The sequence below is a fragment of the Bufo gargarizans genome, chromosome 5 (assembly GCF_014858855.1).
Source record: "Bufo gargarizans isolate SCDJY-AF-19 chromosome 5, ASM1485885v1, whole genome shotgun sequence".
NCBI classification, from domain to species: Eukaryota; Metazoa; Chordata; class Amphibia; order Anura; family Bufonidae; genus Bufo; species Bufo gargarizans.
This window is the reverse complement of record NC_058084.1, coordinates 134,331,898-134,357,116: the sequence shown is the minus strand read 5'-3', so window position 1 is coordinate 134,357,116 and position 25,219 is coordinate 134,331,898. Positions and strand designations below refer to the sequence as shown.

At 41.1% G+C, this 25,219-nt stretch overlaps 1 protein-coding gene across 1 annotated transcript in view; it reads right to left on the bottom strand.

Annotated features, from left to right (window-relative positions):
* Positions 1 to 9,247: 9,247 nt before the first annotated feature.
* LOC122939345 (histamine H3 receptor-like) overlaps positions 9,248 to 25,219 on the bottom strand; it is a 30,187-nt gene continuing 14,215 nt past the window's right edge. Inside the window, exons 2-4 of the mRNA XM_044295412.1 lie at positions 16,571 to 16,737; positions 10,321 to 10,722; positions 9,248 to 9,304 (exon numbers count right to left, since the gene is read on the bottom strand). Coding sequence (XP_044151347.1) covers positions 9,248 to 9,304; positions 10,321 to 10,722; positions 16,571 to 16,737 — 626 coding nt within the window. The remainder of the gene's footprint in view (positions 9,305 to 10,320; positions 10,723 to 16,570; positions 16,738 to 25,219) is intronic.

Genomic DNA, 25,219 nt, shown 5'->3' with positions numbered 1-25,219 from the left:
TACTGAATGTAAAATGGCGGCCAGATCAGGTTTATTTATAAGGTAAGGGGTATGTCCATGTGCTGAAATGTCTCAATTGGCTATCCTGTACCACCTGATGGATGTGTCATGGGTCAAAGTTCTTCACAATGTAAAAGAATATGGCGCCGGTGGACATCATCATATGTTTGCCTGTTTGACGAACAGTGAATGAGATGCATTGATGTCCTTCATAATATTCAACAATATAGAACAATACATGTGTTCTATTGATTATCTTATACAAAAAAAAAAAATAAGGTTCATTATACGTGTATACATACATCATAGATTTTCTGCTTCATCAATAGACATTAAACTGTAGGGGTAATTGGTACCAGATACGTCTAGAGAATATCTTTATCTCAGTCATAAATCTATAAGGAGACAAGACTCTTGACTCTTCTTAGACTGGCACATCTTATAGAGAAAAAACCTCATGAACCGTGTCCTTTCCATTAACCTTTTTCAGCCGACTTTAAAATATATGCAAAATGGTGAATATATCACAATATTGGCCTCTCATGAGTAATCAAATACGCTATAATTAGGATGTTTACATACAAATGTTATACACCTATGGAAAAGGCACAACACAGTGTTAATGCAAATGTTATAGTACATGCTATCTATCTATACTTATACTTGCTATTTGCTATCTATCTATACTTATACTTGCTATTTGCTATTTGTATTCTTATAGTTTTATAGTTTTACCAATCAACAATCCTGTTTTACCAATAAACAAGTTAGACTACTACAAAGAACAGTCCTCTTATTTGGAAGACAGGAATGGTTTATGCACACTGTGTGAACGTGTATGAAGACAGAACAATACTTTTACTCCAAAATGGCTCCTGAGATAGAGACACTGCTGCAAACCTGAAGGCAATAACAGTGCTTGTAACAAGCCAAGCCAGCACTTCTCACAGGGACACACCCTGAAACATACATATAGTAGATAGTTTGCAGGGAACACCCGATGCATATGAGAAACTCACCAGGAACCTCCAAGATAAATCTCAGCTCAATCCTCCCATGGAAACCCCCGATGGGAAAAATAAATCCTGGAAACCACTTCCAGATCAGTAATGTTATGCAGTTAATTCTGGAGCAACCCTCCAGCTCTATAACATGCATATAAGGCCTCATGCACACGGACGTTTTTTTTTGCGGTCCGCAAAAACTGGTTCTGTAGTTCCGTGATCCGTGTCCGTTTTTTCTTCCGTGGGTCTTCCTTGATTTTTGGAGGATCCACGGACATGAAGGAAAAAGTCGTTTTGGTGTCCGCCTGGCCGTGCGGAGCCAAACAGATCTTTACAATGCAAGTCAATGGGGACGGATCCGTTTGACGTTGACACAATATGGTGCAATTGCAAACGGATCCGCCCCCCATTGACTTTCAATGTAAAGTCAGGAGTCCCTATTATACTATCGGATCTGAGTTTTCTCCAATCCCATGGTATATTTTAACTTGAAGCGTCCCCATTACCATGGGAACGCCTCTATGTTAGAATATACCATCGGATTTGAGTTAGATCGTGAAAACTCAGATCCGACAGTATATTCTCCCTCCCTCTATTGTATTAATTTCATTGGTGGCCAGTGTGCGGCACCCCCGGCCCCCCCTCCCTCCCTCTATTGTATTAATTTCATTGGTGGCCAATGTGCGGCCTCCCCCCCGATCATTGGTGGCAGCGGAAAGTTACGATCGGAGTCCCAGTTTAATCGCTGGGGCTCCGATCGGTAACCATGGCAACCAGGACACTACTGCAGTCCTGGGTGCCATGGTTACTTAGCAATATTGCATCATACTTACCTGCTGCGCTGTCTGTGACCGGCCAGGCGCTCCTCCTACTGGTAAGTGACAGGTCTGTGCAGTGCATTGCTTAATGATCTGTCACTTACCAGTAGGAGGAGCGCCCGGCCGGTCACAGACAGCGCAGCAGGTAAGTATGATGCTCCTAATATTGCTAAGTAACCATGGCAACCAGGACTGCAGTAGCGTCCTGGTTGCCATGGTTACCGATCGGAGCCCCAGTGATTAAACTGGGACTCCGATCGGAACTCTCCGCTGCCACCAATGATCGGGGGGGAGGCCGCACACTGGCCACCAATGAAATTAATACAATAGAGGGAGGGGGGGGGGCCGGGGCGAGGCTGCACACTGGCCACCAATGAAATTAATACAATAGAGGGAGGGAGGGGGGCCGGGGGGGCCGCACCTGAGGGGTTAATTGTGCGGATCACTGCCCCCTGTAAGAGATCGGTGCTGCCAGGCAGCAGGGGGCAGTCATGTACACAGTTCGTAGTATATTCTAACTTGAAGCGTCCCCATCACTATGGGAACGCCTCTGTGTTAGAATATACTGTCGGAACTGAGTTTTCACGAAGTGAAAACTCAGCTCTGAAAAAGCTTTTATGCAGACGGATCTTCGAATCCGTCTGTATGAAAGTAACCTACGGCCACGGATCACGGACGCGGATGTCAATCTTGTGTGCATCCGTGTTTTTTCACGGACCCATTGACTTGAATGGGTCCGTGAACCGCTGTCCGTCAAAAAAATAGGACAGGTCATATTTTTTTGACGGACAGGAAACACGGATCACAGATGCGGATGAACAACGGTGCATTTTCCGAGTTTTCAACGGAAAACGGCACAACGGACACGGATGCACACAACGGTCGTGTGCATGAGGCCTAACTCTGAAACCCACTTCCAGTTCAGTAATGACCTGCAGTTAACTTTGGAGCACACCTCCAGCTCTAAAACATGCATAATACAATGGACTCTCTCCCAGCACCTCATATGATATTCTGGAAACCACTTCCAGCTATATAATATCAGGCTTAACAACCATACTGACTTTCAAAGCAGCAGGGACCTCTGTATGTGTGAGCTTCATGGTCCTAGACAGAATAAAAAAAACACATCTACCTAGTGGGCAGGGGCGTACATAGAAATCACTGGGCCCCATAGCAAGAATCTAAATTGGGCCCCCATTCCCCTTTTATAGCCCCTCCCACTACCTATTCCAGGCCTCTCCCTTTGTTCCATGAACTATTCTTGCTGCTGCGTTTTATAATTTATGCCATCAGGGCCGGATTGGTATTACAAAACAGCCCTGGCACACAAAAGAGGTATAATAGATACAGTGTGTACAGATGTATAGTATATACAGCAGTGTACTGTTATGTGAGGTACAAGGTATAATATATGTTGTGTGTACAGGTATATAGTATATTCCGTAGTGTACTGATATGTGAGGTACAAGGTATAATATATGCAGTGTGTACAGGTCTATAGTATATTCCGTAGTGTACTGATATGTGAGGTACAAGGTATAATGTATGCAGTGTGTACAGGTATACAGTATATACAGTAGTGTAATAAGTGAGGTACAAGGTATAATGTATGCAGTGTTTACAGATATATTGTATATACAGCCTGTACTGACAAGTGAGGTATGAGGTACTGTGTAATAGATGCAGTGTGTAAAGGTATATAGTAAATACAGCAGTGTATTGATAGCTCGTACCTCACATATCAGTACACTGCTGTATATACAATATATCTGGAACCAACACATACGGTACCTCAGATATAACAGTGGCAAATAATAGAGGGGCCTAGACACATATAGTACAACGTCTACAACGACTAAACCAGTAGCCCCCAATGATAATGAAAAGATACTCGCATATAATATATAGCAAAATTCTTTATTGATAGTAAAAAATATTATACAAGGTGAAAACAAAAGGTAGGAGGTGGCCGTGAGACCCCCTCACCCCAAAACCCCTGGTAGTGGAGACCACACTGAAGCAACTCAGGTTGTCAGCCCAATAGAGTGATAGTATAAATCCCCACGGATAGTACATATGCATGTAGCCAAAGTAATACACAATTAGAACATAATGGAACAATTGTTATATATGGAAAAAATAATGTACTGCATACATACGATGTATGAGGGCGATGTGACACCCCGGAACAAAGTCCGGTCACCAATATACACGCGATAGCGTGATGATGGGTCCGCACACCAAAGTGTGTATGCATAAACTACATGACATCAATTACCCAGGATGGACTGTATAACCGAGGCTCTCAGTGTGCTATTGGCCCAACGTGCGTTTCGCCAACCCACTGGCTTCGTCAGGTATATAGTATATTTCGTAGTGTACTGATATGTGAGGTACAGGGTATAATATATGCAGGGTGTACAGCTATATAGTATATACAGTAGTGTAATATGTGAGGTATGAGGTATAATGGATGCAGTGTGTACAGATATATTGTATATACAGGCTGTACTGACTGTGAGGTACGAGGTACTGTATGGCTACTTTCACACTGGCGTTTCTGGGTCCGCCTGTGAGATCCGTTTCAGGGCTCTCACAAGCGGCACAAAACAGATCAGTTCAGCCCCAATACATTCTGAATGGATAAGGATCCGTTCAGAATGCATCAATTTTGCTGCGTTTGGTCTCCGTTACGTTTTTTAGAGGCTCACTAAAACATAGCTTGCAGTGTTTTGGTGACCAGATCAGTTTTTCACTGACACAATATGGTGCAATTGAAAACGCATCCGTCCCCCATTGATTTTCAATGTAAGTCAAGACGGATCCATTTTGACTTCGACTTTTTTTTTTTTATGAATAATGCAAACAGATCCGTTATGAACGGATACAAGCATTTGCATTATTGGTGCGAATCCGTCTGTGCAGATACAAGACGGATCCGCACCAAACGCGAGTGTGAAAGTAGCCTAAAATAGATGCAGTGTGTACAGGTATATAGTAAATACAGCAGTGTATTGACAGCTCGTACCTCACATATCAGTACACTGCTGTATATACAGGTGAAAGTCGAAAAATTAGAATATAGTGCAAAAGTCCATTTATTTCAGTAAGGCCTCATGCACACGGCCGTGCCATTTTTTTCGGTCCACAAACTGCGGATCCGCAAAAAACGGAAGCCGCCCGTGTTGCCTTCCGCAATTTGTGGAACGGAACGTGCGCCGGCAATGTAAATGCCTATTCTTGTCCGCAAAGCGCGGACAAGAATAGGACATGTTATATTTTTTTAACGGGGCTGCGGAACGAAGCCACGGATGCGGTCCGCATCTTTTGCGGCCCCATTGAAGTGAATGGGTCCGCATCCGAGCCGCCAAAACGGCGTCTCGGATGCGGACCCAAACAACGACTGTGTGCATGAGGCCTAATGCAAATTAAAGGGGTTGTCCGGGATAAAAAATGTATATATTTTTTTAAAGTGTACTCCCTATTAACAGCTGAATCAAGGTCCCCCCATATGTTTTTAGGGATTTTCACCATTTCTACATGGCTTCGACGGTCCCCCACGTGTTTTGTTTACATCTATGTTTATTTTTTCCTACCTTCCTGCCGCACTGCACTGTGGTTCCCAGCGCAGCGCGGCATCAGGTGGTTTCAAATGAATATCATCTCCGCCGTGACTCCGCCCCCTCATTAATATTCCGTTCTCTGCCTCCCTCATTCATAATAAAGCGCCCTGCCCGGTGACGTCACCGGACCAGATGGGCAAGGCTTAGCGCAGTTGGTTGCCGCCTTATTACCGCCCATCCATAAATCATGTGGCTGAGGGCGACGTCACCTGAGGGCGACGGAAGAAGTGGCTTTGCTCGGCAGAAAGGGACCCGGTACGTCACCGAGTCTTGGAAACACAGCGCTTCCGGCTGAGAGTTGGAGATTTGAAAACTGGGCATTATAAATGTCAGGTAAAGGTAGGACAGGCACGATTGTAACATTTAGGGCATTGTTGTACACTGTATACTCCAATCTTCCCAATCCCAAAAAAACCCTTTAAAAGGAATCGCATTAATGCAGCTTAAAATTTTAATTTTGTGAAAAATTTCAATATTCTAGGCTCAAAGTGTCCCACTCTAGTCAGCTAATTAATCCATATCCCCTGAGCAAAGGATACCTGAGATTATGACTTTGGGGTTTCATAAGCTATAAGCCATAATCATTCAAATTATAACAAATAAAGGCTTGAAATTATAAAGGCTCGCTTTGCATGTAATGAGTCTATCTCATATGTTAGTTTCACCTTTTAAAACACGATATTCAAATTTTTCGAGTTTCACCTGTACAATATATCTGTACACACTTCATCTATTATACCTCATACCTAACATATCAGTACACTGCTGTATATACTATATATCTGTACACACTGCATATATTATACCTCATACCTCACATATCAGTACACTGCTGTATATACTATATATCTGTACATATTGCATCTATAATACTGTGTAATATATGCAGTGTATATATATATATATATATATATATATATATGTATACAGAGCAGTGTATTGACGTGAGACGTACAAGGTATAATACTGTAGATGCAGTAGTGTTTACAGAAATATGTGGTCAGTTATATATTATGGTCACTGTGTGTATGAGGTACATGAGTTAGTGGTCACTGTACCTGTATACGTGAGTAAGCAATACGTAAAAACAGGATGGGGGTAAATTACGAGAAGTGGAGGACCTCCTCTTACCACTCCATTCCAGTCTAGTCTGTATGGATCAATGCAGAGCTGATTGTGAACTTCTAATACTTGCTGTTAGGGGTTGAAGGACCTGTGATGATGTAATCATCATAGGTCCTGGCAGATGTACCTTTCAAACCTAGGAACTACACCATTTTTGGTGCGGTTCCTTTGCTAGATTCTGCAGGACCTGTGATGTTGAAGATGATGTTATCACAGGTCCTGGCAGATGCACTGTTCTAACCTGGAAACTACACTTTACACTGTGCAGTTCCCTTACAGGACCTGTGATGACATCATCAAAAGTCCTTTAGCTTTGGAAAAATAGACAGGAGCAATTAGGGGGCGGGGTCTCTCCTCCACTTCAGGCCCCTCTTTCTCACGGGCCCCATAGCAGCTGCGTGGTCTGCCTATATGGTAGGTACGCCACTGCTAGTGGGTGTGCACCTCTTTTATAGGGGGGTTAATTAGTCTGATTTACTAATGATTTATATTCTGGCCTAGATTGTGCTTCCTGTAAGACGATAAGGAAAGAAGCAATATATAACCCTAGCCTGTTATTTCTAGGGCTCTGCTGATGAAACCTCAGGCAGTTAAACTTGCCGCTACCATATTTTGATCATTATTGTTTTTGTATTCTATTCTATTTTATTTTTTTATTTTTAGGCTTTATGAAGTAGTATATCATCTTTTGGGAACATATTTTTCAGTTATCATCATCTTGTATGATTTCTTTATTTGTTTATCATTAAGCACTACGTGATTATAAATGCATTTTATTGATGGAATTTACCTTTGCATGGAGTATTAAATATTTGTTTGTGTTGTATGTGTAATGCACCAGAGTGGCATTACCACCTTCTTGCGTCCCTCCACTATCCTAAAAGGGCTTCTGTCACCCCACTAAACATACAGTATATATATATATATTTTTTGTTTACTTATAATCCCTATACTGCGATTTATGCCTACATGATCTAATTAATCATTTTGGTTCAGTAGATTGTGTTAAAAACGTGCTTTTAAAATATGCAAATTACCTTGCTACCAGCAAGTAGGGCGGCTACTTGCTTGTAGCAGCCGCATCCTCCGATCCTAAAGACACCCCCTCCTCATGTTGATTGACAGGGCCAGGGAATGGGATCGTTCTCTGCTGGCCCTGTTTGCATTGAAAATCTCGCGCCTGCGCCTCACCTGACTTCAATCGGCGCAAGCGCACTGAGAGGCGGACGCTCGCTCGGCCGCTCCATCCTCAATGCGCCTGCGCCGGGTGTAGATGTGACGTCATTGGCGCAGGTGCATTATGGATGGAGCGGCCAAGCGAGAAATGCTAGCACAGGCTTCCAGTATCCGTAGTTTTAGGTGCTGCACATCTCGTATCTTCACAGCATAGACAATTGCCTTCAGATAAGAGATGTTCAGCACCTGAAACTACGGATACTGGAAGCCTGTGCTAGCATTTCACCTGCGGTGTTGCTAGCAGTGTGTGAAGAGTGGGAGAAGAGGGTTGCATTGACAATCCAACACAATGGGCAGCACATTGAACACATTTTATAACTGGTCAGAAACTTGTAAATAACTCATGAAAGAATAACATTACGTTAAAACCAAGCACAACGTTGTTTTTCTTGTGAAATTCCCAATAACTTTGATGTGTCACATGACCCTCTTCCTATTGAAAAAACAAAAGTTGGATTCAAAATGGCCAACTTCAAAATGGCCACCATGGTCACCACCCGTCTTGAAAAGTTTCCCCTCCTCACATATACTAATGTGCCACAAACAGGAAGTAAATATCACCAACCATTCCCATTTTATTATGGGGTATCCATTTAAATGGCCCACTCTGTAGAATTTAGTACAAGGGACAAATGAATGGCTTCTGGACCTCTTTGCTATGAGATCACTATGCTGGCACTGATGGGAGGGGAAGGAAGCAGGGAAGCTACTAAAGGCTCTTTCACAGTCCTTGATTTTCTTGTTCTGATCTTTTACAGGAGCAGAACAACGAAAATAATGGGAGTGCCGGATTCGGCAAATAACTGAGTCGAATGGAGCTTAACTGACTCCGCTGACTACAAGTGAGTCCCTTCAGTTTCCATTCGGTATCCTGTTTTTTTTTACCGGACAACACAGATGTGAAAAAGCCCTATGTACTGTGTGTTAGTTTTTATAAAACAGGTGAATGGTTTTCTGGATATAATTTTCTTGAATTCTCTCCATGTATCCTACTTCCTGTCTTGACTCTTTTGTTTCCTCTTTGTTTGGACCTTCAGCATGGCAGACAGTCTGACTTAACTTTTTGAGTCAGACCATCACCAGGACCATAGAGAGCCTCCCTGTAGTGAATCAGTTGAAGCATCGCAGACTAGACTAATCAATGCTCTGTTCTTCTGTGAGCATTTTTATCTAGGCCATTAAGAGAAGAATAGAGCTGTCATACTTTCATCCCAGTTCTACACCTACTGTTATCATGACCTTGTAGAAAGCATCTTCCCTTCACAGCAACAGTAAATTGACCGTGGATTACTTATTTAGAGTGGAGGTCTTTTCACTTGTGTTGACTGCTACAGAATGAGAATATTTTAAGGGAGATTTTCAAAAACTGGTATAAAAGACCAGAACTTCTATGGAAAATGAAAGTTGGGATCTTATTGTTTGCTAAGTAAGTTTTCCTTTACACTAATTTTGACAAATCCACCCTTTGCATTTGAATTTCAATGACAGTACTCTCCTGAAATAAAAAAAGGAAAGCTGACAAAAATTCTAAATAAATTTGTCTTCCATAAATATTGAGTTTAGAAACACTCATTTCCCATGTAAGTGTCCCTTTATAGCATGTCTACTTTCCTCCAGAAATAACACCAACCTTATCTATATGTTGTATCTGATATTGCAGTTTCATTTCTATTTAATTGAAGAAGAGTCTGTGCTGTTTCTAGAACATTGCAATTGTGTTTTGATTTTCATACGACCCCCTTAAAGAATTTTACTATTGATGGTCTATTCTCAGGAATGGCCAGCAATATCTGATAAGTGGGGGTGTGAGGTGTCAGCTGTTCCGTAGTAGTTCCAGCACCAGTAGTCGGCTCCAAGACTATGCTGCTTTGTCCATTGTGTAATGGATGTTGCCGATTAGCACAGTGCTTCTCCCACTAATGTGGTTGATAGCAGTGCTGCAGTAACCAGCACTATACCCCACTATACAAAGGCCAGAACTGTGTACTTTCAGCACCTACCTCCAGAGCTGGAGCTACCCTGAAATAGTTGAATGGTGCTGGGTGTCTGACACCCGCTGATCAGATATTGATGGCCTATTGTGAGGATAGTCAATCAATAGTGTTTTCCTGGACAGCTCCTTTAAATGATTTAGTTGATAAATAGTTTTTTTTATACTGCTCATTTCTTGAGGCAAATTTGGAAAAGTAAGCTAAAGGCTTTTCTAAAACTTTTATGACACAATGGATACAATAATGGGTTAATTGTTGAGTTCAGATATAGTATCCAGACTGTGATATCATACCAGTATATGGCAGCACAGTTGTTTTGGCATACCCTGTCAATGTTGACTAGGAAACTGTAGGGAGCCCAACAAGCAAAAAAAACAGAAACCAAAATTGCCAGAGATTTTGCCAATTTTTTGTCCCTGGAGGTCTTAATGAAATGAATGGTCTGGGGAACATTGGTCATTTGGGTAGTGGAAGAGATCACTGGATCTTGTCTTAGGGATTCCCCAAATCTATTTTTTACATGTGAAGTAATATTCTTTATCTCAATCACATGAATAGATGGCAGCATTATGTTAGTTGCTATGATGAATGGCTTCACGTCTTTTGCCTTTCCTCGTGATGGATCATGAGCAGACTGTTGTCTTTTCTTCCTGCTGCGTTTGCTGACGCTACAGTAGATGATGAGATTAAAAGTTAATATACTTATTAATGGCAAAATAAAATCAAAGATTGATGTTGTTAAGTGAAAGTACCAAGTGTCAAAGAATCCAGCCATACAAATATCTTCTGGCATGTAACTGTCGCCAAAAACACTTTCCCAAAAGAGAATAGATGGACTGTAGAGAAGGAAAGACATCACCCAGACTGTAGTCATCTGCATAAGAGTTATGCTGTGCCTTTTTTCAAGAGAGCGATAATGTACCTGGAAAAAGGAGTTATAATTAATGTTTCTCATATAAATGATGATCACGTTTATATGAATCAGTGGCCACTATAGCAAATAATTGCTGTGTAACTATATTCATCTGATATAAATAAACTCCCTGAAAGGGGTTGACTTGTGACAGTGACAACACCTTTCATAATGTAGCCACCAGAGAAATAAGCTGAATGCCTCAGGTCCTGCTCCAGGCACCCCTGACAGACAGTTTTGTTGAGGGTGCAACAACCAACTAGAGGGAAGTTGGGAAAAGGGTAGTGGTAGTGGAGTCAAGGACTAGGCCTGTTTGGTTAAAATAAGTCTCTCTTTACTGAAGAGATGATACGAGTTGCAGTATGTAAAAAAGGCAAGGTATCTTAAGTTGTTCCCAATAGCTGTGTGTAGGCAGCATTAATGATGGCAGCTATCCTTTCTGAGTTTCGTTTTAAGTACACTATGCAAAATTCCCAAAAAACAACAGGCTTTGTTCTTATCATCTCTTTATTCAATTCCGAGGCTGCAGGGTTCAGATCTTAGATCCAGATGACCAGTTTGTCCAAAATTGTGGTGGGCACCAAAGCAATATACCTTTTCAACAAGCAGTAAAGTCTTGTTGCCATTAATGTGCAGTACCTTACTGTCTGAATCCAGCATGACCTTGAAATGTGATTCTAAACTGTCTGTGAATAGTATGTTCTCTTTCTTTTACGGTTAGTATTTCAGTTCAGTTGTTCTATGTCAGTTTTTTTGTCTCAGGAATGGTGTTTTCTTGGATGTGGCTCTCCAGACCTATTTGTCAGGAGCTCACACATGCTCATTTTGCCTCTAACGCTCATCAACAAAGACTCAAATAGGGGGTCGGACCAGCCCATCACCTAAGTAACTAGGCTCTCAGTGTTAACTATTTGTTGCCCATACATAACCATTAGAAATATTAATAATGTATAGAAAAAAAAGTACTTTAAAGAGTAACTAAACTTTCGATTACATTTTTGTTAAAATGTCCCTAATGCCATAATAGATATCCCCCCTAAAGCGCACATTTCTCTGTGTGCTTAAAATTGACTTGAGAAGTCAGCAGTGTACGGAGTAAATTGTACACTTTCTCAATGGGGCCACAGTGCAGGGAGTATAGGCAGGAGCACACATTGCTGCTCCTGCCTGTGCCTCCCGGAGGTTTACTAAATGCTGGCATATCACATGGGTACCCTGTAACCATGCGCTATGCCAGGATTAGCTGAGCAGAACGGACTTCTGCCTGTGCCTGCTTCACTAAGATAAAAGTCCTACAAGTCAGCGTTGTACAGAAAAGTACATTTTAAGCGCACAGGGAAAGATGCGCTTCAGGGGGGTAAAGTGTATTAAAAATACAAAGAGCCTTAATAAAGTATATTAGAAAAAGTGTTATTTATGGCATTAGGGACATTTTAACAAAAAATTAATCAAAAGTTTGCAGGTGAAACTAGAATATCGTGCAAAAGTGCATTTATTTCAGTAATGCAAATTAAAAGGAGTTGCATTAATGCAGTTTAAAATTTGAATTTTGTAAAAAGGTTCAATATTCTAGGCTCAAAATGTCACACTCTAGTCAGCTAATTAATCCATACCCCCTGAGCAAAGGGTACCTCAAAATTGTGGCTTTGGGGTTTCATAAGCTGTAAGCCATAACCATCCAAATTATAACAAATAAAGACTTGAAATATCTCGCTTTGCATGTAATGAGTCTCTCATATGTTAGTTTCACCTTTTAAGTTGCATTACTGAAATAAATGAACTTTGCACATTATTCGAATTTTTCGAGTTTCACCTGTAGTTACTCTTTAACAACAAATCACAACATTTAAGTCTTAGGCTGAGTTCACACTTCAGTTACCGGTATTTGGTCAGTTATTTCCATCAGTTTTTGTGAGCCAAAACCAATAGTGAGCCTACTCAGACATAATGTATAATGGAAAGAAATTCACCTGTTCTGTGTTTTTGACCCGCACCTAGTTTTGGCTCACAATAACTGACAGAAATAACTGACCATATAACGGAAGTGTGAACTCACCTTTAGCATTAAATTAACCCTTTTCAGTGATCCTCTGGGTCAATGCAGGGGGAGCCATGATTATACATTTCTCCTGCACCTACCATGATGGTAAAGGCTGGGAAAACAAGTAGGTGAGGGTAGGTGTCTGCCTAGGGTGTGACCTTGCTACCCATATTGGGAGTATAATCACTGCCACATCTGCGGCCATTTATCCTCATAGGCCTCAGGCTGCCAGGCCTGAATGCCTGTGAAGCAGTAGAATGGTGGATGACATCACCATGACCTCCTGCACCGGGTCTTAAGTGATCACGTCATCAAGCAAGACCCAGAGCAGGAGCAGTGATGTCATCAGGACTGCCTATGCCAGGACAAGCCAGCTCAAGTGACAACAGATACACACAGACAGGAATCAGTGGGTTCCTCTGACACCACATTTAGTTGTCATGGCCCAGGAACAACCTCTGTGCCTTCATCTGTCCTGATGCTGCCTCTTTTTTTTTTTTTTTTGCTACTCTTTCTGCACGGGAATAATGCATGCTGCTGGCTCTGCTCCACTTTTTGGCTAGGACGTACTTAGTGAGAACAGTCAGCAGCTACAGGCCAGAACAAACTTTGAGGAGAGGTCCGCTGTATCCTCCCTTAGGAGTGCAACTAGTGCTAATAACAGTCGGTTTTGAGCATGTGTAACGTGTGGTCAGGGACATGGCCATGAGACTGGTGAGGGTGACATAAGGGACGAACAGACAGTAGTGGATGGTAATGTAGCCTATCGCACGTGGAAGTTGGGTAAAGAGGGGACATCATTATCAGGGGGTGAGGGTGGCAGCATACCCATGTGACAGCATTAGGGTGGCAGCATGCCAATGAGCCAGAAGGGTGGAAGCAGTGGGAGATCTGAAGCCAAATGTGACCGGGGTAGACAATCTGCTACTCAAAAGCTGACCTGTCAGGAAAAAATTTGCGGTGAAGGGGTTCATACAGACAGCGGTAGTCAGTCAGCATGGATTGGTGGCGGTAAACTGCCATACTCTGCAGTGTGGGAATTTTTTTTATAAAGTCTCTGGAGGACGTTAGCGTGGCGGTATTAGGGAAGATATTAGGGAAGAAGGTAAAGCATGTTGACAACGCGGCCCTGTTTTAACACATGTAGCCTCATCATAAAGTGGCCTGGGGAAACTGTGGCACTAAGGTGCAGCCTTACACAGCAACCTCTGCATCTCCCAGTGACCCACACTCCTTCTCCAGCAGTTAGTGCTCCTCAACCTCAGCAGAAGAAAGCTGTCTTTCCTTCCCTTCGTCTATTGCTCCTGATGCTCTTCCTCCTCTGCCTCCTACTCCTTGTCATGTGTTTCACCATCAATCGATCACCAAGGGTATTGCAAAGAGACAACGGAGCAGAAGCTAAACGTGCACCTGGTCAAGTTGCTGATACTACAGTCCCTCCCTTTCCATATTGTGGACACTGAACATTTCAGAGAACTGATGGCTTGTGTCCATCCAAGGACACAAGCCATCAGTAATTGTAATCGTGGGATTTTTGCACCAATGTCCTCTTCTGCCTCCTCATCCTCAGCCTCCACTGTATTTACAGTTCAGAGTAGTCCTCCAGCATGTCACATATGCAAAGCATTGTGTTGTCACACAGTTATGCACCTGGTGGGCAAATGGAGTCACACTGGGGAGGAATTGCTCCGCATCATCAACCAAGAAATCGAATCCTGGCTGTCTCCTTGCCAACTGGAGATAGGAATCATGGTCACTGATAGCAGGAAGAACATTCAGTCTGCACTGCATCAGGGAGGGCTGACCCATGCACACTGCATGACACACATCTTCAATCTGGTTGTCACCCAGTTTCTGAAGTCTTCCACCTAATTGCAACATCTTGAAAATGTAAAGGAATCTGTGCATGCACTTCAGCCACTCTTACCATGCAAAACATGTCCTCCTTGAGCTTCAAAAGCAGAATGGTGTTCCGTTACATCATCTCATGCAATGTTTCCACACCTTTGAACTCCATGCTCCACATGTTGGACCAACTGTGAGTACAGTAAACACCTGACTGATTTCTTGATGCTGCAGATGAACAGGGCTACTCCCTGGTGTAACTTTGACGTTAGACAGTGGCAGCTCATGCGTGACTCCTGCCATTTGAACATGGTGCAGAACCTGATTCAGCAGGTGGTGGCATACTTGGACTGCACCCTAACAAGCAGCGTTTTTTTTTTGTTTACTGAAGGCTTTTCTTTTAGTTTACATAGAGGTTAGCCAGGACTGTCGGTGGCCTACACGATGATGCACACATCCATATATGTGACTTGCCTGTCATTTTGACACACAGTAATTGTTTAGCTACCATAAAGGACTAGCTATACAAGTTGCTGCACTGCAGAGAGATGTATACTAAGATACATTCTCCCTAAAGTATGCCTGTAGCCTGGGATTGACCTAGATATTGGCGGCACTAGCACTAATGAGGGGACTATATGACAGTTTAATGTTTGTAGGCATAGGGAGCACAGCGGGAACAGCTGTGGGAGTCGCAGCAAGATGACAATGGCTTGTATAAATTTGGGGGCTGAGTTGCAAAATCTGTAACAGTCCCCCATCTACGATGTGCCATATAGTAATACTAGTATCTTCTTATGTAGCAGAAGGGACTGCACACCCCTGACCAAAGACGTCTGCGCGTGATGGTCTGGACCAAACAAAGAAAAAAAGGAAAGTGATAGACAACTCAAATCAATGGAGATGTCACCTGAAGGTCATTGGATCTGCCCTTGACTGCTTCTTTTAAAATATGTTATGATTAGGTATGAGCGAATCGACTTCAGATGAAACATCTAAAGTTGATTTGCATAAAACTTTGTTTCAATACTGTACGGCGCGAGTGCTCCGTACAGTATTAGAATGTATTGGCTCAGATTCGCTCATCCCTAGTTATGATCTCTTTATTAGAAAGTAATGTCACATTAAATTGACTCGTTGGGGTGCTAAATTTGCCTGCTCTGCCTAGAGCATTGAAATACCAGATTTTTTTATATAAAGACTATTTGCAGTTGCTTCATATTTTTATAGAAATGTGTTTTGTGGCCGATTCGCCAAATTATTCAGAAAATTCGGTTTGGGTCCAAATTGATTCTACCTGAATCAAAAGTGTTCTAATTGGGCCGAAAATCGGTATATGAAACTCTGAGGTCTTTTGTTTTACATGGAAAAAATATACTCAAAAGAAGCTGAAGTTATAAAAACGTGTAATCCATTAATATACAGTATAATGGTTCTCCCTTTCAGTATTTGATACAGCTGCATTCATCATACACCTCTGCACTTGAGGACAACAGGAACACAGTGTATTGCACTGATTTCTGTGGACATCATGACATGTTTAGTTTTACCTACAGTGCTGGTAAATATCCTTAACATATTGTGTGCTTACCCTGCCATCAGCCTCTAGATGTAGGACCTATAATCTACTAGAGTAGCTCAAACTGGAATGTTTCTTATGTTTTATTGAGACAATACTTATCAGTGAGTAATTCAGTGCTACCTAGATATTAATAGGAGTTAAGGAAACCATATAATGTCATTCAGGACCAAGGGTCATTAAAGCATTTTGGACTCGTGCATTCTAAAGTTGATTTATTTTAATTTTATTTAATAGTCTACTATATTTTTTTGCTTTTCCTGTTTTTGACAATTTGACAGATTGGTCAGCCTGCACTGTATATAGGAGTTAAAACTACAGTCTAAACTTAGAGAAAAGAATATATGGTATACAGAAATATACATAGAGCATGAAAAATATAATATACTTACAGCCTGGATTATAGAAAAGAATCTATCGTAGCTGATTAGAACAATATTATACACAGAGGCAGTGGACATTGTGTAGTCAGCAACTAACCACAGTTTGCAGAGATTTTTTCCAAGCCTCCACTTTCTAGTCAACATGTATTGTAAGAATATGGGTGTATTAAAAGCACCTGAAAGTGACAAAAGAGGACAATGATTTCTAGTGAATAAATCCACATTTTATATCCCAGAATAGGCGTACATGGGGTCATCTACATAACTTGGACACATCGACCGCTGGCGCCTAACAGCCTTAAATCTATGCCAGCTCCCTCGCTGGGGTAGATTTAGATAATTTTCTACACTAAAAACTGGCAAAGAAAATGATAAATTAAATGGGTCTGCCGGCCCGTCCTCTTCCACACCTACCCCAAGCCCATATATACAGTACACCAAAAAGTGGCGTATATCTAATAATAAATGACTCCCATAGTTAGGTTACTGTTAAACATTTTTTCAAGTATAAATATATTTTGGAGATGAAATAATGGAAAATTTCACTCACCCATTTTAAAGAAATTGGGAGGAACAATTCATTACATAGAATAACCAAATCATGCTATGTGGTATACATACTTTTATAGGGTATATTGAAGATATTGAATATTCCCTAATGATGTTTTTAACATAGAAAATGAATGAGTTATTGGTATTTTTTTTACCATACAGTTTGAATTCACTAATGTTAAGAAGATGCAATACTGACTATTAAAGAGAGATTCCGATCTCAGTCTTATATTTCATATTCACAGGCTGTACCACAAAAGTCCAGTAGATGCATTTATCTTGAGAATGGGGCCCTGTTTGCCTGCAGTGTTCAGCAAGGTGGCTGCACTTGTCTGGCTCTTTTCATTCACTTCTATTACAATTCTGAGGACAGCTGTTCGTGGAAATCAATAGAGGTGAATGTAGAAAGCTGCACATACTGCTCTCTGCAGCAGACAAACCAGGCCTCATTCTTCAAATTTAGATCCCAGAGGCACTGATTCACATCTATTGGACTTTTACAGTATTGCATGCAGTATTGCCATAAAAGTTCATGAATGGAATATCCATTTTAACTTGTAGAAACTGTGTATAAGCTAATGAATATTGCAAACCATGTTAAATATAGATTTTTTTTCTGGTTTAATGTTAGAAGGGCTTGTCCAAGTGTTTAAAAAATTAAACTACCTGCAGGAATGTTATAAAAATAATCCCAACCCGCTCCAGTGCCAATGCCACAGTGGTTCCTTTCGGTCTTTGTATATTTCCCTGAAGCGATGACGTGCCGTATATCGAATTGATTCTATGAAACCGCACAGTCACCACTCTGAAGCAGGAAAACCGGGCCTCGTTCTCAAGATAGATGCAGGTTCCCAAAGGTTGGATCTGCATCTATTAGACTTTTATTGCTTGTCTTGTTGATATCTCATAAAGGTTCTCAAAAGGTTACATTTAAAGAACATCTCTTAACTATAAAATGATTGAAGGAATTGTCCTAGAGTTTAAAAAATGTAAATGTTTGCAGGAATATTATAAACTTTGAAAACAGAAAGAAGCAAACATTTAAATGTGTTAAATCACCATTGCTCAAGTGTTCCCGTCCGGTCTTTGTTTATTATACTCAAGCCATAAAATGCTGTATATCCATGTGATTCTAGGAAACTAGAATGGGGCTACAGTAAGTCATTTTTGTAACATTTTCTGCAGATAATCTCTCTCAAAACTCTCAAAAACCCTTTAAAGGAATCTGTCACCACAGTTTTGCACTATTATCTGCAGTAGTAGATGAGTAGTAATGCAGATAAAGAGTCCAGATTGGTATTTCTTATTTACCTACTGCCCCTCATTTCCCCCCTGTCACTGCTCAAAGTCCAGACTGCTGAGGTCACTCTCATAAGGTCTTAATGTGCGAGGGAACAAGGGTAGAAGGAAAAAAATAATAAAATACTGATCTGGACTAGAACTCATGTAGTAATGCAGATAAGGGAGTATTCATACCATCGTGTGTATTTTGTGGTCCACAAAAAGTGAATCTGCAAAATATGGATGATGTCTGTGTTGCATCCCTTTCTTTTTTTGCAGATGCATTGACTTCCATGGATTCTTGATCTGCATTTGCGGGCAAGAATAGAACATGTTCTATCTTTTGCAGAATGGGCATACGGATGTAGAACACCCATGGATGTGTGACTTCCCTCTTATTCTCCGAATCATGGTGACAGATTCCCTCTATACAAAACAGAAATTTGCGCAGGGTGCCCCAAAGTTTGAAACCTGTTAAATGTGGGGCTTCCCAGAACCCAATGTAGGCTGCTTTCCAAATGATTGGAATTGTAGGCATAGTAACAGGCACTCAATTACCAGGGAATGTATCAAGAATAGATATTTATTATATCCACATACATGTAAACATATAAAAATTTCAAAGCCATAAGAAAATAAAAAATGTTTAATTGAATAAAAATATAAAAAATATTAAATGATATTGTGTCTTCCTGTCTGGCCCAATAGAGAGAGTGGATAACTGCGAGATGTATAGTCTAAGGTATACACCCTATTAACTTATATAATAATGAAGTCAAGAAAGAGGATCCTCTATAAATGCATATTTGTATCTTCTATCAATGTATATTTATATCTGTCTTCTCCAGTACACTCCTATACAGTGAGGAACAGAAATATTTGAACACCCTGTGATTTTGCAAGTTCTCCCACTTAGAAATCATGGAGGGGTCTGAAATTCACATTGTAGGTGCATTCCCCCTCTGAGAGACAGAATTTAAGAAAAAATCTGGAAATCACATTGTATGATTTTTAAAGAATGTATTTGTCTTGCACTGCTGAACATAAGTATTTGAACTAAAAAAGATAGTAATATGGGAAATAGCTCACCCTCTCACAGCCACAGAGAGGTGCTCTAGTCTAAAATGATTCACCCTTCACGATTGCAAGAAGATATATGGTACTAGAAGACTGGCACTCTCAACACAAGGTTTATTGATAGGTACATAAAAGAATAAAAGGATAAAAGTATATTAATAAACAATTAATTATACACTAACACTGGATAGCGTTATAAGGTTTCACACAATATTGTGCTGATAATGGCATGATGTCATAAATCGTATATTTAAACGCCCTGTATCGTATATTGATCCTTATGTTGATCTAATGATCACTGCAAGAAAAAACACAAATGTTCGCAAATAAATTCCTGTGGAAGGAAAAAATGGAAAAAGGAATAGAAATAAAGGAAAGTCCTACTTATTCTTGTCCTTAGTAAAGAAAGAATGTCCGCTAGGATAAAGTCAATATTCCAATTATAGTTGGCTTCAAACGTGGTTATTTCTTTCTTACGCAAGCTTTGCTTGGCAATTGGCAGTTTGAATATGCCTAGTAATCACCCACTGTGTGGGCTTACCTTTCCTTAGTGTCGGTCAGTCAGTCAGGTTATTCGGGGCCCGCTGGATGCCGGCGTCCCAGGCTGTTTCCAAATCAGCGTCCCACGTGGATTCGGAGATAGATTTGTCGCTCCGGAAGTGACGTATCGGCACACAGGATTATGTTCGGCGATTTTTTTTTGGGGGCTCAAACTTTCGTTGTAGCGGCCAATATCGAACTTACAGTGCACTGTTATCTCGCGTAGTAAAGGTATTTCTTCTTACAGATGGGTCATATTGTGATCTCCTGTTAGATCTCTCGCGTTTCGGGGACGGCTCTCCCCTTCCTCAGTGGTAATGACCCTACTACGTATCTGATTGGTTTTTATACCCTCAGTTGGTTAGTTCCAAAGTCAGACATGGAATATGTACATTTATCATTTATAAAAATCAACTTATAAAATTGTGGACTGCACATTTAATACATTGTGATTCTTCATATTTTTGTTGGTTTCTATAGATCAACATACAACATTATATATGCCTGTCTCTATAATACCTTATTCAGACTTTTCAAAATATATAAACTCTATTTTGAAAAGTCTGAATAAGGTATTATAGAGACAGGCATATATAATGTTGTATGTTGATATATAGAAACCAACAAAAATATGAAGAATCACAATGTATTAAATGTGCAGTCCACAATTTTATAAGTTGATTTTTATATTTTAAAATAACTTTGTGCTGATAAGAATGATGGAAATATCATAACTGTACAATGATAGATACAAATGTAGATCGATTGCACACATACTGAACAGACCTAAAAAAAAAAAAAAAAATGATATATAAGCCTAACTATGGCTTGTGCAATAAAATCCTTTATGGATCTCATACCATAAGGAAAACTACAGCTTTTGGCAAAAAAACGCATGTGTCCAATATAAAACGCATCAAAAATGCAACACAATCGCAAATGGAAAAATCGAATATATGAAAAGTTTAATGGAGAAAAAAAGATATGAAAGATATCCGATATAAAATAACCACACTTAAAACAACTAAAAATCGAAAGAAATGATAAATGTACATATTCCATGTCTGACTTTGGAACTCACCAACTGAGGGTATAAAAACCAATCAGATACGTAGTAGGGTCATTACCACTGAGGAAGGGGAGAGCCGTCCCCGAAACGCGTTTGGTTTCGAGAGATCTAACAGGAGATCACAATATGACCCATCTGTAAGAAGAAATACCTTTACTACGCGAGATAACAGTGCACTGTAAGATCGATATTGGCCACTACAGCGAAAGTTTGAGCCCCAAAAAAACGAGCGACAAATCTATCTCCGAATCCACGTGGGACGCTGATTTGGAAACAGCCGGGACGCCGGCATCCAGCGGGCCCCGAATAACCTGACTGACTGACCGACACTAAGGAAAGGTAAGCCCACACAGTGGGTGATTACTAGGCATATTCAAACTGCCAATTGCCAAGCAAAGCTTGCGTAAGAAAGAAATAACTAAGTTTGAAGCCAACTATAATTGGAATATTGACTTTATCCTAGCGGACATTCTTTCTTTACTAAGGACAAGAATAAGGAGGACGATTTATGACATCATGCCATTATCAGCACAATATTGTGTGAAACCTTTCCAATAGCTATCCAGTGTTAGTGTATAATTAATTGTTTATTAATATACTTTTATCCTTTTATTCTTTTATGTACCTATCAATAAACCTTGTGATCTGCACTAAACCATATGGTCCCATGTGTTGAGAGTGCCAGTCTTCTAGTACCATAAGTATTTGAACACCTGAGAAACAGCAAGAATTCTGTCTCTCAAAGACCTGTTACTGTGCCTTTAAAAAGTCCACCTCTACTCCATTCATTAATCTAACTTAGTAGTACCTGTCTGAGCTCTTTAAAGACCCCTGCTCACCCCACAGTCAGTCAGACGCCAACTACTACCATGGGCAAGACCAAAGAGTTGTCAAAAGACACCAGAGACAAAATTGTGGACCTTCACAAGGCTGGGCAATTGCCAAGCAGCTTGATGAAAATAGATCAACTGTTGGAGCGATTGTTAGAAAATGGAAGAGGCTAAAGAGAGACTGTCAGTATCCCTTTGGACTGGGGTACTATGCAAGATCTCACCTCATGGGGTATCACTGATGATAAGAAAGGTGACGAATCAGTACAGAACTACAAGAGAGGAGCCAGTAAAATGACATGAAGAGAGCTGGGACCACAGTTTCAAAGCTCACTGTCGGTAGAACACGCCGTCATGGTTTCAAATCATGCATTGCACGGAAGGGTCCCCTGCACAAGTCATCACATGTCCAGGCCCGTCTGAAGTTTTCCAATGACCATCTGGATGATCCAGAGGAGGCATGGGAGAAAGTCATGTAGTCAGATGAAACCAAAGTAGAACTTTTTGGTCTAAACTTTACTCGTCGTGTTTGGAGGAAAAAGAAGGATGAGCTGCATCCCAAGAACACCATCCCTACTGTGAAGAATGGGGTTGGTAACATCATGCTTTGGGAGTGCTTTTTTGCGAAAGGGGACAGGACGAACTGCACTGTATTAAGGAAAGAATGAATGGGGCCATTTATTGTGAGATTTTGAGCAACAACCTGCTTCCTTCAGTCAGAGCATTGAAGATGGGTCGTGGCTGGGTCTTCCAACATGACAACGGCCCAAAGCACACAGCCAGGATAACCAAGCAGTGGCTCCGTAAGAAGCATATCAAGGTTCTGGAGTGGCCTAGCCAGTCTCCAGACCTAAATCCAATAGAACATCTTTGGAGGGAGCTTAAACTCCATGTTACTCAGTGACAGCCCCGAAACCTGACAGATCTAGAGGAGATCTGTGTGGAGGAGTAGGCCAAAATCCCTGTTGCAGTGTGTGCAAACCTGGTCAAGAACTACAGGAAACGTTTGACCTCTGTAATTGCAAACAAAGGCTTCTGTACTAAATATTAACACAGATTTTCTCAGGTGTTCAAATACTTATGTTCAGCAGTGTAAGACAAATAAATTCTTTAAAAATCATACAATGTAATTTCCTTTTTTTTTTTTTTTTTTTTTTTTATTCTGTCTCAGAGTGGGAATGCACCTATAATGTGAATTTAAACTACAATAAAGCTGTTCCATCTCAAATGGCATCACTTCATTAATTAATTCAGCTTATTCAATATTGTGACATACTCTCCTTTTTAATAAATAGATTATAGAGGCACCCAATAGTTTTGTCCCATTAAGGGACTTCTATCAATACAATACATGTGAAAAAATGCATGTGTATCAAAAAAACGCATATGCGTTTCTGATGCGTTTTTTATGAAAATTAAATGATTTGCCTCCTCTAGTCTTTGTGAACATATAAACCACTTCTTATTGTTAAAATTAAATAATTATATGGTATAATCCTTATATGTTAGAAAGAACATACTTGTAATTCCCTGTTGGGAGCTCTTCCAACCTCATTATTTTACTCTTATCTCCATATTCGTTTTATTCCCTATTTCTTTCCTTCTATGTTTCTTTTCTACTTTTATTTTGCAGGCATGGGTGTTGCTAGGTTCTCAAAAGATCCGGGGCCCAAGCCCCAATCCATATTGACCAATTCTCTAATTCGACCAACCGACTCTAAGCCCATCACCACTGCAAACACTAGCACTGAAGACATTTTACTGTACTAGCTATACCTCTCACACCCAGTGCCTCCCAGGTGACGTCTCCTCTCATGTAGATTTTCTCTGTCATCATCTTCTTCATTCGGTCCAGACAACTTCTCTCACCCACCTCATCTCTGCAAAGTGTGACACACGGACATCTTAGGTTCCTCACTTTTCTGTACCCCCAAATACTATTCTGAAGAAAAATGAGGCCATACAGATAATCTTTTCCATAGTAATAGTGCTCCTCATAGTCCCAACAATAGTAATTCCCTTTCTAGAATGCCTTCATTAGTAATACTGCTCCCTTCAGTGCCACCAACAGTGATAGTGCTCCCCAAGAGTGCCTCCATTAGTAGAAGAGCCCTCCAGTATTAATAATGGCCTTACAGAGCCCCCCAGTAGAAATGAGGCCCCCTATTGTTCCCCCAGTGGTAATAAAGCTATCTACAGAACCCTCAGTAGTAATAAGGCTCCCACAGTGCTCTTAGTAGAAATAGTGCGGATCTATAAGTCCCTCCTATAGAGCCCCCAGTAGTAATAACGCCTAATGTCCCCTGGATTTAAAATGCCCCCACAGTGCCCCCATATTTACATCGCCCCCTACTGTTATAATGCCCCTACAGTGCCCCCAGTATTCATATCGCCCCCTACTGTTATCACACCTTTCCTCCAGCCCCCTCTAATATACAGTCCCATGTAAATAACATCCTTCTCTACCTACAGCCCCCTCCAAAATACAGTTCCATGTAAATAACATCACACTATCTCTCCTGCCCCCTCCAGTATACAGTCCTACGTAAATAGTATCACCCCCTTCCAAGCCGCCTTTAACATACAGTCCCATGTAAAGAACATCACCCATGTAACTAATATTATCCCTCAACATTCAGTCCCGTGTAAATAATATCACTCCCTTCCACAGCCACCTTCATTATATAGTTCCATATAAATAACATCACTCTCCCCAAGCAACCTCCAACATGCATTCCCATGTAAATAACATCACTCCCTCAATTTTCAGTCCCATGTAAATAACTTCCCTCCCTTCAGCCCTAACATACAGTCCCAGATAAATAACCACAACTCCAGGCATTGCTCTGCCTCTCCCTTCATTTACCTCTCCTCATGTAGCAGACATCGCCACAGCTTCTTCCCAGGACTTCTCTTCACTGCTGAGCCGTCCTCTCCTGCACTGGTCACATGATGGTGACATCATCGCAAGTAGTTTTCAGCTACTGCATTTAGAACTGATCACATGACCTGTGATGTCACATGACCTGAGGACGGCAATACAGTTGTATCTGTCTGGCAGGCAGGACATTCGGGGCCTGGGACAAAACATCTGGGGCCCAGCCCCTGAATGTTTTAACCTAGCAATGCCCCTGGTTGGAGGTATGATCTTATCTGAACTGGTGAGCTTCAAGGGGAAGTTAAGAAGGTTGGGGATCGGGGCCTCCCACGGAGGCGAGATCGAGGTGCTGGTAATCAGCTTGACCGCAATGTCGCGTCCATGAAGGGCACCCATCCCAGTTCTATAAGAATCCAAAGAGTTCCATTTCT